This window comes from Pyxicephalus adspersus, chromosome 10 (assembly GCF_032062135.1).
Source record: "Pyxicephalus adspersus chromosome 10, UCB_Pads_2.0, whole genome shotgun sequence".
Classification (NCBI taxonomy): domain Eukaryota; kingdom Metazoa; phylum Chordata; class Amphibia; order Anura; family Pyxicephalidae; genus Pyxicephalus; species Pyxicephalus adspersus.
Genome location: NC_092867.1, coordinates 36,082,265 through 36,099,731, shown reverse-complemented (window position 1 = coordinate 36,099,731; position 17,467 = coordinate 36,082,265). Strand labels below are relative to the sequence as shown.

Below are 17,467 nucleotides of genomic sequence, written 5' to 3'. Positions count from 1 at the left end.
TCACTGTCTGTATTAGTCTGTCATTTGCAATCCCTATTTAATGTACAGCGCTGCGTAATATGTTAGCGTTATATAAATCCTGTTTAATATTATTATTAATAATAATAATAATAATAACATCCTGTTTCTATGATCTGGGCCACAGCCTCTCAGACAGAGAGTTCTAAATACCATTTACTATACAGCTAATTCTTTCTCTGCCACTGCTACATGGGATATTTTTATGGAGGCAAATGAGTACAGTAAAGGTAAAGGATCAGCTGGTATTTATAGGGTAACTGAAGTCTAAAAACAATTCCTAGCTGTAAAGAAAATACCAACTGTATTCTTTTGCCCAAGGTAAGAAGATGGTTTGATTTAACCAGTGCGACTACTTTGACCTCTATCTTTATTTCTGTCCATACAAGATGTATATGTGCCTGTTGTCAGAGCTGATTTCCATTAAGCCATTATAAGACTTAAATCCAGACTGGTGTTTTTTGAAGTTGTTTAACAAGCTTTTATTGCAAGCAGTTTTGCAAATGCCTGAAAAAGCCTAGCAGTGATAGTTTAGAATGGGCCTTGTAGCTGTAAATGCCAAAGTAAAATACTGCTAGTCTGATTTCACCCTAAATGCCTCAGTGCCATTCTGATTGATTTATGATATTCCTTTCTGATATAGAGGAGGCAATCATTCCATACTTCCCGCTATAGAGGAGCATGTGAAGGAGATCATGGAACAGCACTGGGCCAAGTAGAACTCTCACACGAGGAGTTATTGGATGAGTCCAGTGACTTGTAGCTTTGACAGGACTTTGTTCACTATGGGCGAAGAGGGAACAAAGGGAAGGCAAGCATATGCTGCTGGGGAAGACTAAATTAAGTGTGTTGTTTGCCTTGCCATCCCTAATACATGCCATTATTTGCTGCAAATAAAAAATACTCCAAATAATGTGCAAGAACTTTCAGTCATATTGGTTCAAACATTGGTCTATGTGTGGCTAACATAAGTATAAATGTTTATAAATACCCACTATGAAAGGCTTCATCAGAACTGACAGACTGAACTTGCATTAAGAAAATCCTTTGGTAATTTAGCCAGACACAAAGGTTGCCAAATTGTAAAAAAGCTAACCATTTTATCAGCTGCAGACGATGCAGTCTAAGAACACAAAGATGTAACAGACTATTAGTCAGTTACAGTTGTTGGTATTACCACAAAAAAAAAACAAAAAAAAAAACACACAGATAAATTATTTTAGTTTAACAAGTGACCGAAAATTAGACAGAAATAGATACCTTTCAAGTCTTCGTCTTCAGTTGTGGTATTACAACTCTCAGTTGATCCCTGCAAAGTAACAAAGAAAATACATAGTAAGGACCACCATAATACTATATATGTAATGAAAATGTTACATTACACAAATATACTGCATATAAATAATATATTATTTAACCACAGCAAATTATAGGACTTGTTTCCCACTAAAGGTCCATTGTTTTTGGCAGCCCATTTATTTTAATTATCTGCCCAATGCTGCACATCACACACAAATGTAGTGTATTCTGCCTTTTTTTTTTTTATAATGTACAGCGCACAGCAATGCATGGCTGAACATGCAAACCAATGCACCAAAAAATACTGCGTGTTGAATTAATCAACTTTTTGCATTGAAATGTGTGAGTTAGCAGTGTGCACTAGGTGGAATTAGTCCTTAAGAGTTATCATTTGATAATTACTAGTTCCCGTTGTTGCAAGGACAACTGTGAATCTGAGTGCAATGTCAGCAATGGGGTATTTATGAGGTAATTCAACTTTTCAACAAGGATATGAAAGCTTCCATGCAGCAATTTCAAGGGATTAGATCTTTTGTTCCCTTGCCTTAGATTTATATTTTAGAAATACCAGATTTTTTTTTACAATGATTTTGAATTTGTTTACAATACAATATTGTATATACTCATGAAATGTAACTTAAAAAAAAAAAACAATCTTGGTTTATACTTTGGTCAGCTAACAAAAGAAGTCGCAAAGTACTGGAATGTAATGCAGCTGAACAGTGTTATATCTTGCCCAAATTATTAAGGTTGCAGCAGAGCAGACGAGGGATTTTTGACTTTTTTGTCGGGCAGGAGATTACTCCTTCCAACAAGTGCTGCTGGTGCTGGCTCCTTGGATCATAACCTGGAAGGTTACCAATCTGAGTTCCAATCAAATGTTACTCTACCTGTCACTGACTAATGCCAGAGGCCGATGATGACAATTAAATAGTAACTTTTATAGGTACATTACATTTTATATATTATTTTGGATGTTAGCAGTGACAGAAACGTTCTGTGTCATATGTTTGTACTCAAGTAATTGGTTTTTCCTGTTTTTTTTAAGGTAAAAGTAGGATCCTTGGTTTATATTTGAGTAAATGTGGTAAAAAAAATATGTACAATGAATGTATTCCTCCAAACTTTAGTGTCCTTGTACTACACTCACTTCTACGTGAAGACATTTGATTTAGTTGACAATGCACTAAACTAATACTTCCTTAACAATAACTGATATAACATGCAATTAAAGGTCAAAGGTAAAAGGGAACAGCATTATAAATTACAGCTTACTTTTATTCCATCTGTAGCATTGTGAACAACAGTTGTCTGAGGTTCCTAAAAACGAGAAGTGGAGTGAGAGAAAAAGTAAGATAGAATAGGAAAATTGATACATCACACACTCACACAAATTACAAAAGAAGGACTTCTGAAATAAACAATGTAGAGCACCACATATCCTAAACACAATAAAATTACAGTTAACGTGTCACGAAACTACAAAAACGGTGTAAACAGACTCAAAAAACCTCTGTGCAAGGAAACGCCATTTGGCACAATAACAGCAACATTATCTAAAACACCAGTTATAGAAAAATGTCAAACATGACACAGAAAAGCCATCACAGTAAACATGAATAATTTACAAATGGGAAAATGTATATAAGCTGTGAAAATGGTGTCCACATTACCCTAAAATTGTAAACATAAGTACAGTGTGAAATTTACACATTTTAACTCTCTGCTGTGGACAAAGCATTATGCTCAGAATGGCAATTTGGTCAATGGATAATGCCAATAGCAAAGGTGTAGCTAACAGTATACATTAGATCTGTAACTTGCTTTCCCCCAAATACCCAATACCTGACAGTATACTACATATAACAAATATAGTGTAATAATCCTGTTTATTAATATTATTAACAATAATAACCAAACAGTGGTGTCAGTACATAACGAACATTAAAGTGGCCTCAGAAAAATGTAAAAAGACATGTGACATTGGCTGGCATCCTTGATGTGATTAAATCATGTTTAATACTAATAAAATATGTAAAGATGGAAATAGCACTATATGCCTAGGTTTGTTTATATACATTTTCCCAATTGGCAAATGACCCAGAATGTCTCAGGAAATATACATAGCTGATTAAGCCCTGTAATGTTGGCTTGCATAAACTTTTTTTTTTCCATAGCCATTATTTAACTATGCAAGGATAACATGGTTGTGTCTTCAGCCATTTATACAGGAAGTAAAGTTGTGCCTTTGTGCCTGTATAAATGTTTCTTTAATACAGGGGGGAAAAAGGAGTGAAGGCATAGATCTTCTTAGTGTCCTGTGCATAAGGTCTAGGGCCAACATTACCAGGACTAGCTGTGAATAGAAATTAATGTAAATATCCAGAAAATTCTAGGCATGTTTATATACAGTCACCAAAACAGAATAACATTTAAAAATATATTTAAAGTACACTTTAAGAATTAAACTGTTAATGGCAGCTACGCATGACATGTGAGGTCTTCAAACTCCAAACAAGCGCTCATACCCTGATGTTTTAAAAACCTGCAATAAAGCTGTGATAAATTTGTGTAATGGTTTACAGTGAACGTTTGAAAAGAGGAAAGGGCCATAGTAGATGTGGATGATATGGAAAATTACAAAGTAATATCTGATGGCAGGAAAATAGTTTGACATTTCATATTCTCAATTCTTATTTGTGTGATACATGGAGGGCAGTTTGTAGCCCTTTATATATAAAATCATGTTATTCAGGTTACATGGCCATTTCCTCTGTTCTTTAATTAAGGGTAATTTTCAGTAGGCGATGGGCAAGTGATGGGCCTGTAGCCTTTAAAAACTCCTACTATTTTTTTTATTTTGAAAAGCAATATTTGTATGCATGCAAAACTTTTGCCTGGAGGGATCAAAATAACCTTTATAATAATTCTAACTGCATTAGGTTCCATTACAACCCATCACTGCCCCAGGCATCTGAAATAAATTAACTTTCCACAAGTTAATATCAGTGTGAAGCTTTTCAGCAAAACAAAAACATTTAGGGTAACGGTTAGTTAGTTGTATACCATATTCACAAACACCAACAATGACAATGACACACAGTGGAGAGCAATGATTGTTGTCAATGGTACTAGTCTGGTGACTGCATGCATATCTTAACAACAAAGTCATGAGTTCTACCACATTTAGACTGTGGGCGGATCTACTGACTACATCTTGAGGAGCCACAGGTTGAAGGCTTCAGGTTGAAAAAGTAAAATATTAATTTAAAATTTCACTGCTGTTTCTGTTGACATATTCTATAAAGGTTAAACAAAATGGGCTTATCATGCTTTATTACAGTTAAGAAAGGCCTTTTTGAGGAAATGCAGCACCAGCTTAGTAAACATGACCTTGTAAGAAATTCTATGTTAGTGCTGGCCTTATCACTCCTTGAACTGGGGCAGCTGGCCACCTGGATTATCTTCTTTTTCTCACTGCCATTATCATTCATATACTTGTCACAATATTGTGACTTTAGGCAGTGGTAAAGATTTTCAACTGGTTTAATTTTCAATAAACCAACGCTAGTCATAAAAAAAATTCCAGGTGGTCAATGCCAATTCTCTTCCCAACATTTGGCACAGAAAAAGGCACCAAATACATTGATCACACAAAACATTAAAACCACATGCCTAATATTGTGTAGATCCCCCTTGTATCAGCAAAACAGCTTTGACTCAATGAAAAATGGTCTTCGCAAGAACTCGGAAGGTGTCCCATGGTACTGGCACCAAGAGGTTTGAAATTCTCACGCTGCCCTTGGTAGTCTGCATTCTCTCCATAGTACATCCTGCTGCCATCTCTTCCCAAGGTAAATATACATGCAAACAGTAATCCACATGATATAAAAGTTAATGTTATTTATCAGACCAGGCCACATTCTTCCATTGCTTCATGGTCCAGTTTTGATGCTTACGTGTCCAATGAAGATGCTTTCAGTGATGGTCAAGGGTCGGCATTAGCACTGACTCTATTGTGGATAAGCAGTTCCATATACAACAAGTACGGTGTTTTCTGACATTTTTATCAAGTGGCCATCATTATCTTTTTCCCTCCTACTGTAATTCTTCTGTGAATTGACTTTCCCTCAAATTTAATATTGGGATTTGAATGCACATGGCCCTGTCATCGGTTCACAGCTTGTTCTTGCATGGAGCATTTTTGGCAGGTTCTAACCCTGTAAACCAGGATCAATCTACATAGCGTGCCATTTAGAAGATGGTCTGACCTGTTCTCCAGCAATCACAATTTAGTCTTTCTCAAATTCATACCCTTAGATATGCTGAAAACATCACTTTCAAAACTGACTGTTCACTTACTACCTGAAATATCCCATGTATTGACATTCCATTCCATTGTAATGAGATAATCAGTGTTATTCACTTCAACTGTCCGTGGTTTTAATGTTTTGACCGATCGGTGTATAACAAACAAATTAAACATGAACACAAGTGCAGAAGTAAAATAAAATGCAAACATGAATTTTGATCATCACAGAACAAGCAGCATTCCCACTGCTCACATCCCAGACAGTGAAACCCCAGAAGAGTAGACAGGGAAGATACCATAGTTGTCTGCAATGGGGGGTTTTCTTTTGCTGGGGTTATTATGCTGTTTTTGTTGTTGGTCTGTGGCTGAGACAGAAAAACATATGGTTTAGTCCTACTGATGGGGTGAACTGATTTACAATGTCACAAGAAAAAATAAAAGTAAAAAAATATATATATTTTAATTTTCTTCTCCCAAGAGCCAATGAGCTGGAGAAAACAGTGTTTTCCCCTGAAAGCAGAAATAATGAAGAAACCTCAAACAATGCTGCAGAAGGAAATGAAGGGCAATGAAGCAAACAGACTGAAAATGTTGTGAAGCCAAGGCGATCACTTTATTTACTAGTACATCCTTTGCAGCATAATGCAATATAAACAAAAGTAAAATAATAAATATACATATATGATACACAACAGTGACAGGCATAATGTCTTACCAAACGTTATAAATGGTAAAAGGCGCTAAATGATGAGGTCTAGGAACAGCTGTGATATGGAAGCCATACTGCGAAAACAGCAGATAGTGAATGGAAGGCTTAACACTAGGTCTGAAATTCTGCTGTGTGCGCCGGTTATATTTAGGGCATCAGGGGTTTTCATATTTTTTCACAGTTAACCTGTCTAATTCGAAGGACATGTTGGTGATATTTGTAGCCCAGCAACATCACAAAGAGAAAATGGGGTGTAAACAACAGAAAACACATACCAAGGCATGGTACATGTGCATGACTTACTCTATCAATAAACCAGAATAAAGTCTATCACCACTTGTCCATGTGCCCCTAAACTTGGCTGATCAGTAGGCAATTCAGATATAAATGGGTGTGACCTAATGGAAAATAAGTGAATTGGTGAGTAGATGTTTAATTCATGGAAATCCAGCTAATCAATTTGATTGGAATTGGTATCCTAGGGCTTTGCCAAGCCATATACACAGTCAACCTGACCACAACTAATGTCACTGGATCTTAGCCAGACAATAACTGTACCTGTTCTGAATCCAAATACATGTCCCGCTGAACAGATCAAGCTTTTCCTTACAGTCTTATGTATTTAGCGTTCACACTTTTGAAAAGACCCATATTTTCCAAGAAAGCCACTGGCTGCTATAGTAAAGCTGAAAATAAGCTAGGCTAAGATGGATCCGGAGAGGAAAACTTTTATAGCTTAGGCAAATATGAGAATAAGAAACCCAAAATAGACTATATTATTAAAGATACACTTGTATTTCGCAAAAAGTTTTGTTCTGTTTTTTTTTTTTAAATAAAACAAATTTTAAATATCTAATTAAACAAAATAGCTGGAAAACCAAAAGGAATGTTAAGTAAAGGGCAGCTTATGTTTTTTTTCCTATTAGAGGTGTATGTTATGTTCACTAATCCAATTTGAAGCAAAAAATGAACAAGACTACACCCACTACTAGTTTTGATTCAAAGACATCCCTTACATATGTGCCTTTGTGTTCTTGTCTACCTACACGCAAAGCAATATTGGCCACCAGTGTTCTAGATAGTATAAGAAAATTATAAACGCTAAAGAGGACCACAAAAATAGCAATTTGATGTAATTTTTTGAGTACATACTCTACTCTCAACATGCATTAAGTTCAGAAATTCAGTAGCCTGTTTGAAGCAGTAAAAAAAAAAAAAAAAAAGCTAGTCAAAGAAGCAGCTTTCCAATGGTGGAAAAGGATTCTGGTTATGAAGGGCTATATGAAGATTATTATTCAGTAAATCATTGGCTTTCCCCAAGCCTAAAAAAAAAAAAGACGGAATTTATGGCATCCAGAAGATAATATAAAAATAGATTAACTATATTCAATCCACAGTTTAAAATCCAAAGACAAACATAAAAGAAAAGGTAAGTACATCAGAAAAAAGCATTGGGGTTCACTATTAGTTGATGCATTTATGCTGTGGTGATTATTGATATAGCAGGTGGAGAGATTCCATAGTAGTGTGATATCAAAGACCATGTGCATGAGGTAAAATTTTCATAGTGGGAGGGGGGATTCTCAATTCCATATCTAGAAGTTGTAATTAATTACACCAGGGCAAATACAACACTGAGGCCCAATGCATTTCACAACTCTAGGCTACTTCTTTAGGAGAATTAGTGATAGAGCACGGTTTCTCAACCGGGGTTCGGTAGAACAGTGGTGGCCAACCTTTTCGGACCCACGGACCACTAGAGGAAGAAACTTCCCCCATAGTGAAGTCATGATGCCAGAACCCGCCCACTCTCCCATTGCAGACTCAGACCGGGGACACAACCTGCCCATCGCCCTGAGCCTGGAATCTGTACAGGGGACATGGTCTGTGGCTCTGGCCAGTGTGCCCCCCGTCCTCTGCTTGGGGGCACACCAACAAGAAGCTGTAGACCACCAAAATTTCCTCGTAGACCACTGCTTGGCGACCACTGCTGTAGAACCCTAGGATTCCTCCAGAGGTTGATAGAGGTTCCCTGAGCAATGGACAATTTGAAACTCCCAGGTCAGTTTAAGTGAAACAAATGAACATATTGGCCATCTGTAAGGGTGACATTCTTCTCAATGGCCAGCAATTTAGGATGTATTCCTCCCATTGACCACCACACTAATGTTATTTTAACTGTGGATATAATACTAGGGGTTCCCTAAAGATCTGAATGTTATTTCAAAAGCTCCTCCAGGTTAAAAAGGTCGACAAACACTGACACAGAGGCTTGAAACTCATACTTGGACAATACATTTCTAATCACTTGAACTTGGCAGCCACTCCATTTGTAGCTTACCAATTTCAATGTGTGTCAACTATTAAAATCTCCTAGTAGTTTTGGCTTCAATTGTTTTTTCAGACTTCATTAACTGTAAACTAAGTATGGAATGTTGACAATGAGCGCAACACATTTTGTACTGTATAAAATAAAATACAGTTGCTATAAACAACATGTGCTATAAATATTGGGATGCTGCTGTAGTTTTCTCACAATAAATTCAAGGATTGTAAAAGTCTGTCCTTGAAAGGAAGATTATTTATTAGCAACTGTAGACAACAAAAACATTTTTCCTACTTTTACATCTATAAAAGTCCTACAGTACAAAAAACTAATACAGTGAATACCATTTCAGTGATTTAGAACTCAATGGCTCCCATCTGTTAAAAATATGTACAGAGTACTATATGATTCAAACAGTTCATTGTCACATATGCTTCACATGGTTAACATGTCCCCGCAATCTATTTTTAACTGAAACAACAGCTCATCTAGATGTCCATGGAGTATGAGTCACCAGATATTAAGTTTCCTATTACAGATCTACTAAAAGGTTTATAATGTCAAAGCCAGCAAAGCCCATGCTTCAAGTAATCGCTTACAAATAAAAAATCTCTGGCAGCCCCACTCTGACTGTATCCTAACTGCTGTCCACATTAATGTCTGATTAGATGCAATGACGTAATAATGAAAATCCAAGCTGCGCAGAGATTTATGAGTAATATATTTAAATGTATGAGGGATCCACGCTACACTGACAGTTATAGAATGACTGTTACACAATAGCTGAAAAACTGGCTAACGGCAGAGGCACACACAACCGTTTTCACCTGTGATCCTTTTCTGCTATTACTATTCACATTTAATTGGCTAACCCAACAATGCAAGAAGGTAAACCTATAGACCTTGCTCTCCTTTTTCATAACCCTACCAGTCAAATAGTACAATCTTTATACAGGAAGTCCCCGGGATGCATACAGGATAGGGACTGTTGGTTTGTTCTTAAGTTGAACTTGTATGTAAGTTGGAACAGGTACATTATTTAGGGTAATTAGGACAGATGTTTGTTTCAATATATTAGGCAATGTGGTGTTAGTTACTGTATAAAATCTTCACTGTGAGTTAATCACAAAAAAGAAAAAAAAATCTTTATGGAGCCTAGACATTCATTTTGCATATCAAAGCTGTGCTTTGATATGCAAAAAGAAAGAACTGCAGTTTGTCTCGGCCAATAAAGCGTTACAAGAGAAAGAGCTTCCCCTCTAAGATCACCCACAACCTCAGCTGAAACCTCAGAAAAAGATTTCTTCTGCAACACATGCAAACCACCCCCTCCAAGCCTCTGTCCAGCACAGGAACAAACAGGGAAGCCTGTTGGTATCTAGGAGTTGTCCATATGTTGGATGTCCTTAACCTGGGGACTACTCTCAATTCTACCAACCACCATTTAATTCAAGGGTGTTTGCACCATTGCACCATTCAGAGTTTAAAAACAACCATATAGGTACAAAGGGAAAAATGGGATTTTAAGGTGAGGAAAAGTTTATTCTTTCTTTATTCAAACTATATAAACTTAAACCATAGGTGGTAGCTAAAATATAGTGGTTATTAAACTAAGGTTGAATTGTATCAGACAGCACAGTATAGCAGCATTATTTGGAGAACTTGGCAGGACTGACCCAGTGACCTCTGCAGAGCCAAGGAATATGAGTTAATTGTTTTTTACTTTTTTTTATATCCCTTTTTTTTATTTTTATTTTTTGCCTTTAGCTCTAAGGAATGAGTAGGCTTTACATTTATATTCCATATCCCCTTTAATGTAATAATATTGTGAAACCTAAGATGTACAGGTAAAGGTCCTTAGAGTTAGGTCACCACTTGCTGACCATCATGTCTTGATAGACTAATTATAAGCATGGGAAAACCCATAAATGGAGATACATTATAGACTAGATACAGGATTTTTATAGCAAGGACCATTGTAGGATAGTTACACCGCTTTTCTCAACAAGGTGCTCAGGATTTATATGAGCATCAGATGAACATGGCTGCCTACAGTAATGTTATATAATATGTATGTAAAACTACAATTCTTGTTGTCCCAAGCCAATACTCATGGTGTGCCGTGACATTTGCATAACGGCAGTGATTATTTAGCGCTGCTCTGTAATTTGGCATTCGTTTGGAGGAGGGTATCTTTTACGTGATAAAACACTGTAATTTTCATCTGTCATTGCAGTTATTAGTTACAGTTCTCTGCAAGTGGTGGCTGAGAGTCTGGAAAATAGTAGAGTATTTTCTGCAGCAGTGCACACTTGTTATTAAAAATAAATAGCCTGTAAAAGGTTTACAGCCATCCTGGTACTAACATCACTAACATCAATAAAAGCTTCTCTAATATTGTGTAAAAGGACAGGAAAAACATACATACATGCAACCTTCTTCCACAAATCACACAGCTCTTTACTGAATTAGATCAGTTATACAAATGCAAATCTTACTTTTGTGTTTGCTATAAAAACCTATGAGCAAGGGTGGAAAAAACTAAGCAGTTTATTGTATATGGATGTTTTATACAAGACTGTATTTCAAAATGTCAGGATGAAGCCGTCTGGAATCCTACGGCTATGTTCAGACTGGCAATGGTGTTACTGTGCAGTTACAGCTTCATCATGCCAGTAAACCATTGCCTCTGGGGAGACACTACATGTAGTTTTCACTCGCGACAGCCCAATAGAAAATGAATAGGGGATGCAGTGACCAGTTCAGCACTGATAATAAATGTGCATGCATTGGATCTTTAGGATGCTGCACAGGGGTGCAAGTTGCCAGCTGCCAGGAGTTGTGCAGGATCGTTTGATCCCGCTGCACAAGCAAACCTGCCCTAATGGGTACTTAAGATTCCCATGAACCTTTAGTAGAACATTAAGAGGTGAAAGTCTACTAACAGAATTGCATTTCTTTTTTTTATCCTATAGATATCTTTACCCTAATATAAAAGTGAAGCGAGGATGTATGAAGTATTTAGAAGCAGTACAAACATGCAAATAAACTTTCAACTAAGGTCCTTACGACGGGCACAAACGGTATCCCTTAATTTGAGAAGAATAAACCCAGTAAAATACAGAAAAACATTGAGCAATAATTTTTTATGCAAAAACTTAAATCAGGATGTTTGGAATCCTTATGATGAAATATATTTAGATAATAATAAAGATAGGCAAACAACTTTAGGGGGGGTATGGTATGGTACAAATTTTTATATTACATCTAATGATAATATAGTATTTTTATTTTGAGGCTATTTTTTGAATTGTGTTTAGGTGTAAAATTGTATGTTATCCCTATCCAAACTGTGGCCTGGTTTCACTGGACTTTTTGTTCTGTTTTTCTCTGAAGCAAAACAGTAGGAGATAACCCGAGGCTGCATTTGATGCATTTTTTAAGCTACATACTTTAGTTTTGCATTTCTAAAGTTAACAATAACGATTCGAATGCTGGGTATTGTCAGCATATGCACTTTTAGTAAACTGCAGCGATAAACCCCCTACTCAGCAAGTTGCAATGTGCCATGTGTTCCAACCCTGTTCTATTATTGCTAGACATGAATTTGTAGGAACCTGTTCCAGAGTAGATCCTCTGTGGTAACAGACCAGTTTGCAATGTGGCCTTGTCAAAAACCCTTTGATCCTCAAATGTACCCATTTTTCTTGGCTTTAACAGTTCTTGAGGCTGATATGTCTATTTGGGTGCATGTCAGCGCAGAGTAAGGTTTTTTAGGTCAGAATGCATTTGTGTGCAGACCGCGCTGGGTAAAATCTCAGCTAAATGCTAAACCTCTATTACTGCAAGAGCTGAAATCCTCAGAATAAAGGCACCAAGCAAGGGACAGTAAAACTAGGGAGGAAAAGGCTAGATGATGCAGAATCTTCTCCTGCTAAGACATAAGATGGACTCTAATATTCCTTACTGCAGCTTTTGAAGCATACTGTAGGAAGCTACACTGTGCAAGAAAATCAAATCAGGAATTTTCAGAACAGGCGAGGAGTCTAAAACTGTGTAAGACGTAAGGTAAGGCTGGAAATGAGCTATATGAGATTACAACTATTTTATTTATTTTTTTTTTTAAGTCAAGAGGAAAGAGATTGATAGCTAGGGGGAAAAACAAATCAAAGCTACACTTTGTCCTCTTCTCAAAACTCAAGTCAACAGCCAAAACGAAAGCTTAGGTTGTTGTTTGGCTAACTTTTCTTTATTGTAACACAACTCAGAAAACACATTTTAGGAACACACTGCAGATACTGGACAAGGTTGATGTATTTTCTCCCCTTCCAACACTGCAAAACGTCAAGGTTTCTGTAGTCTGCTTTTGGAATTACTGCAGAAAAATGGACAGGGAGCACATACTATGGAACAAAGACTTGGACCAAGTTCTCATGGTCACATGTGCTAAGATGTCTGAAGGTACATGCAGTAGATGGGTATGAACTCAAGCAGGACATGCATGGAATTATGAAGAGGTGGGCCATGAAGTGATCTACAGCAGCTGAGAATAGGTGCTCACCATTAAATGCACACTGGAGCTTGACTTCCTTTTCTAGACAGACCAGAGGAGGGAGAATAGTAAGAATAGAAATAGATAAAAAGAAGCAGATAGATAGAGAAGGAAAGGGTCATGGTAGTAAAAAGAACAGACAACGATAGACCACGTTAGTGAGGCAAACGAGTGGGAGAGCCAACCCCAGCTGAGAGCAGGATAACAAGCAAACATTCAAAGTAAAACCACAGAGAGACATATAGAAGCACAGAAAAACTAACTTCTTAGCCCCACTATTAAACATACATGTTATGTGAAATGTTGTGTACCTGATGTTTTGCATTTAATTGAGACTACACATTTCTAAAAGTATCTTACTCCAAGTTTAGGTACATGCTGGCAGAATGAATAACTTGCTCGATTTTGTATCACTTGCAGACAACATCTGTCAAATCTCACTAACATTTTCCATCTCTGTGGTCACCAAAGACTGTCACTCCTTCTGCAGCATTCTCCAAAACATCAAATAAATACAAAATCCAACACGAAGGGTAAAAGTCCTTGTAATTGCAGCTGCAGGTGGAGCATAACTTCAACAAATGTGCTAAACTGAAATCATTCATGATGGGTCAACTCTTTATCCAATTGGATAAAAGCATTATCTAAAACTGAGTCACTTGTGGTTATATATTTGGAATGGTGTGGTAAATTGTAAAAAAGAAAAAAAAATATTACTAGCATAAAGGTGAACAACAGGTGGCACATTGTAAGTGCATGCAAGAATATAAGATGCTATCAGTAATATGAAAAATGTTCTTTATAACAAAGACTTTGGGCTAAGTTGTAAATCTAAGTGGTAATCAATTCTGCTTATATGCCCTCCTAAAAATACAAGGTCGCTTTTAGAATTTACAAGTATTTGAAGACAGTGATGAGATTACAGTGGGACACTTGCTAAAAAGAAGACATTTGTGTAAAAACTGGTTCTCAAAAATGAGATTTACTTGAACACAGCAATTAGATGATGCCAAAGAAAAAAAAAATCTGGTAGGATGACTCGCCACCAATATGGAGCATATGGTTTATTCCATCACACCAGTACAGCAAAATGCATGGCACCGAATCAACTACCAGGAGTAAAGACTGGTGAACCCAGGGCTGCTATTTGTACCCACAAGAACCCATTGCCTATTTGAGATTTTATCAAGCCAAGAATACTTGCTTTGTGCAAAATTAGGAATTTAGCATTTAAAAGGTTTTACTTGCATTACCATTTTAGTTTTAAGTGGTCACATAATACAAAAAGGCCTATTTTACATGCACAGTGGCATTTTTTATCATAAAACACCATATTATGGACTACCAGGTCTTCAATGACCATGAATGAAATGGTAATAGAGGTGTTTTCTCTAGTATATGACTCCATAGTCAGTCTTGCACAGCAGTGGTAATAATGTTGCTTTGCTTCAGTAGTGAGAGCAAAAACCTTTTCAGTTTCTGCTTTGTTTCGCCTTTTTAAGCGTCATCAAACCATTGTTGTTATGGAAACAGACAAGACATAGTGATCTGCTGTCACTTAATATGCATAGTGGGGCTTCAACATACAGATTTGCTAAATCACATATTGGAATTATTAGCTTGTAAAGAACTAGTGAAGCCAAATATTCTCATTCCCTTAAAAACAAAGAGTTACCACTGCAGAAAAACAATATTTATAGCATAATGAGAAGGAGATTTTATTCTCTGCCCATAAACATACATAAAACCTGGTACCATACTACAACCGAGGTTGTTTTGTATTTGAAGTTGGAGCTGAATAGATTTATATCACTTCCAAAAGAGATGATACAGGATGGATGCACTTTTGACATTTTGTGTGTTCCCTCTGCTTTGCTGTTACTTGGAGTACTATGATTTGTAAAAATAAGAAGGTTGCTTATATTTAAATATAGATAAGAAAATTCCCATAATGACAGTGGTGGCTGTGGCATTTATGCATACAAGTTGTTTCTGCAGAATTAAACTGCAACTATAGCATGTAGCAAAATGTGATTCATGTCTTTACAAGTGCAATGACACAAAACTAACCAGTTGCTATGAGTTTCTGCATATTTCAAGAGAAGAATTTAAGGAGATTAAACATTAGCTGCATTCTCAGTACATATTGTAAGCATGTAATCAGGGAAACTGACTGGGTTGATGTGATCAGACTCCTTGCTTCAGACTATTATAAAACCATGAATGTGCTGTGAGTATGCAGTCCATGTTTCAACTTAATCCTTCTTGTTCTGAAATGAAAGCACATATGGTCACTGTGACCACATTGCTGCTTGTGTGAAAGCCTTAAAAGCCCAGTCTTCAAGCTATACGGTGCTGAACAATGAACTTCTTTTATTTGCTCCCTTTTGGTTTGTTGAATAAACCATTGAAAATCTCACCATAAGTTTACCAACAGTAATAAAACAAGTCTATGCCTTATAGAAGAGATGTTGACAATAGATGGGTGAACTGCCCAAGAGTACTTTTTGCTGTCATCCAATTTACAAATATATGGCAATTCTAGCCTAATTACTGGGAATCCAACCATGAGCAAATTTTAATCAAAATCAATCTCTTTATAACTGCCAAATTCAACTACAATCTGCAGGAGAAAATGTTCATGCATGCTTTGAATCTTTACTGTAAAAGTCATACTAAAACTGAACTAAACACCATATTGGGGGTGGTCAGAAGTCGTAACAGACCAAGCCAGAGGGAGAACCGAGTACACTTGCAGGCATATTCCATGACACCTACAGACATTATCACTTAAAAAAAACTGGAGAACCAACAATGGAAACATTGGAAGAATCTGAGCTAGGGATGCTCACAACAGTAGAATTGACTCTTATGTATCTATATACTAGACATGTTGTGACCTTGTTACATGAAAGAAACTAAACCCTCAAGGTACAGGGCAAAACCTCAGGCATCCACTACAACTACAGAGCTGCCCAAATCTATGCAGGCAGGCATTAGGAAGATACTATGACACCCAATGATCTACAAATAAAAAAGTAGCTATGGCCCTACCAGCTTGCAAGCAAAGAGGTAAAAAAACATGTGAATGTGTGATTCCTTGGTGAGATTTGTGTAAAGACATTTACAGACCCCTAAAATAATCCTAAAATCCAAGATGTTGTTTAAAAGAATGTAAAAAGCATTGTGCCATATAGAAGGGTCTTTGACCATGCCCATTATCACACACATTTTTCCTGGATGTAAGTGCATCATTCCATTCTTTATGTAAGAAATAGAAGAACAATGCCTCTGTTTATGAAGTGCAAACAAAGCTAACTGTCAAAGGTGCAGAAGAGATTGTAGCAGGACCTGGCAGCAAAATGAGTTTAATGGTAAGAAAAAGGTATACCACTGGTTGTTCTCCGATTTCTAATTATGTCTAATATAAGGCTGGTCAAAAATGGACTGATAAAAACAAGTATGGCTGCCAAGTACTAATTGAGACAATCAGGTCATATAAGGATAGTATACTAAGCAATTACAACCGTCATACAATATTATTAACACAAAAATATTTTCCAGCAAAACTCCTAGTGATCATGTTTTCAAAGAAGTTGAAATAAAGGAAACAGAGCTTTTAACATGCAAGGGCACATGTGACACATTTACACGTCCGCCAACATAGGTGGGAGATTAGGACAGTTGTCAAGTTAAGGACAGATGGACAACATACTGCTTTCTGTCACCAAAAATGTACACTCTTAAAGCCACCCATATGGTCAAAAATGGGGGGGGGGAAAAATCAACTTAGAGTAGATGTAGGAGATAATCAGGGCATTAACTCCCATTACATATTATCTGTATAGCCACAATAAATACTCAGTGAGGAGGGTTCACCTTCATTTAAGGCCACTGTAAAGGACAAGGAGGAAGGGAATTTTATTCTATATATAAGGAATAGATTCTTCACAGTAAGATCTGTGCAACTGAGGAATAGATTTCCCCAAGAAGTAACTTTAGCACTCTATTGATTGCTTTAAGAAAAAGCTGGATGCTTTTCTACAAGCATAGAATATAGCTGGGTATTCACGTTTAAAAGGAATAACAACGGAGACTGTTGATCCAGGAACATCTGGTTGCCTCACGGGATCAGATGTTTTATAAGATTTTTTTTTTCACTTTCTATGGACCAACTTTGCATGCATAGATGGTTTTATCTGGAATATGCTGGTTTATACTATGTTTATTTCTCTAGTGGTTGAACTTAGT

General features: G+C 36.7%; 1 protein-coding gene across 17 annotated transcripts in view; it reads right to left on the bottom strand.

Annotated features, from left to right (window-relative positions):
- The window catches only part of CAMK2G (calcium/calmodulin dependent protein kinase II gamma), a 46,284-nt gene that overhangs the window by 13,161 nt on the left and 15,656 nt on the right, over positions 1-17,467 (bottom strand). For 8 of the 17 annotated variants that reach the window (XM_072424964.1, XM_072424969.1, XM_072424973.1 and 5 more), the window contains 4 exons: positions 13,226-13,258; positions 5,926-5,994; positions 2,593-2,637; positions 1,279-1,327 (listed from right to left, as the gene is read on the bottom strand). In XM_072424964.1, coding sequence (XP_072281065.1) covers positions 1,279-1,327; positions 2,593-2,637; positions 5,926-5,994; positions 13,226-13,258 — 196 coding nt within the window. The remainder of the gene's footprint in view (positions 1-1,278; positions 1,328-2,592; positions 2,638-5,925; positions 5,995-13,225; positions 13,259-17,467) is intronic. The other 9 variants (XM_072424971.1, XM_072424978.1, XM_072424981.1 and 6 more) reach the window with 2 other exon arrangements.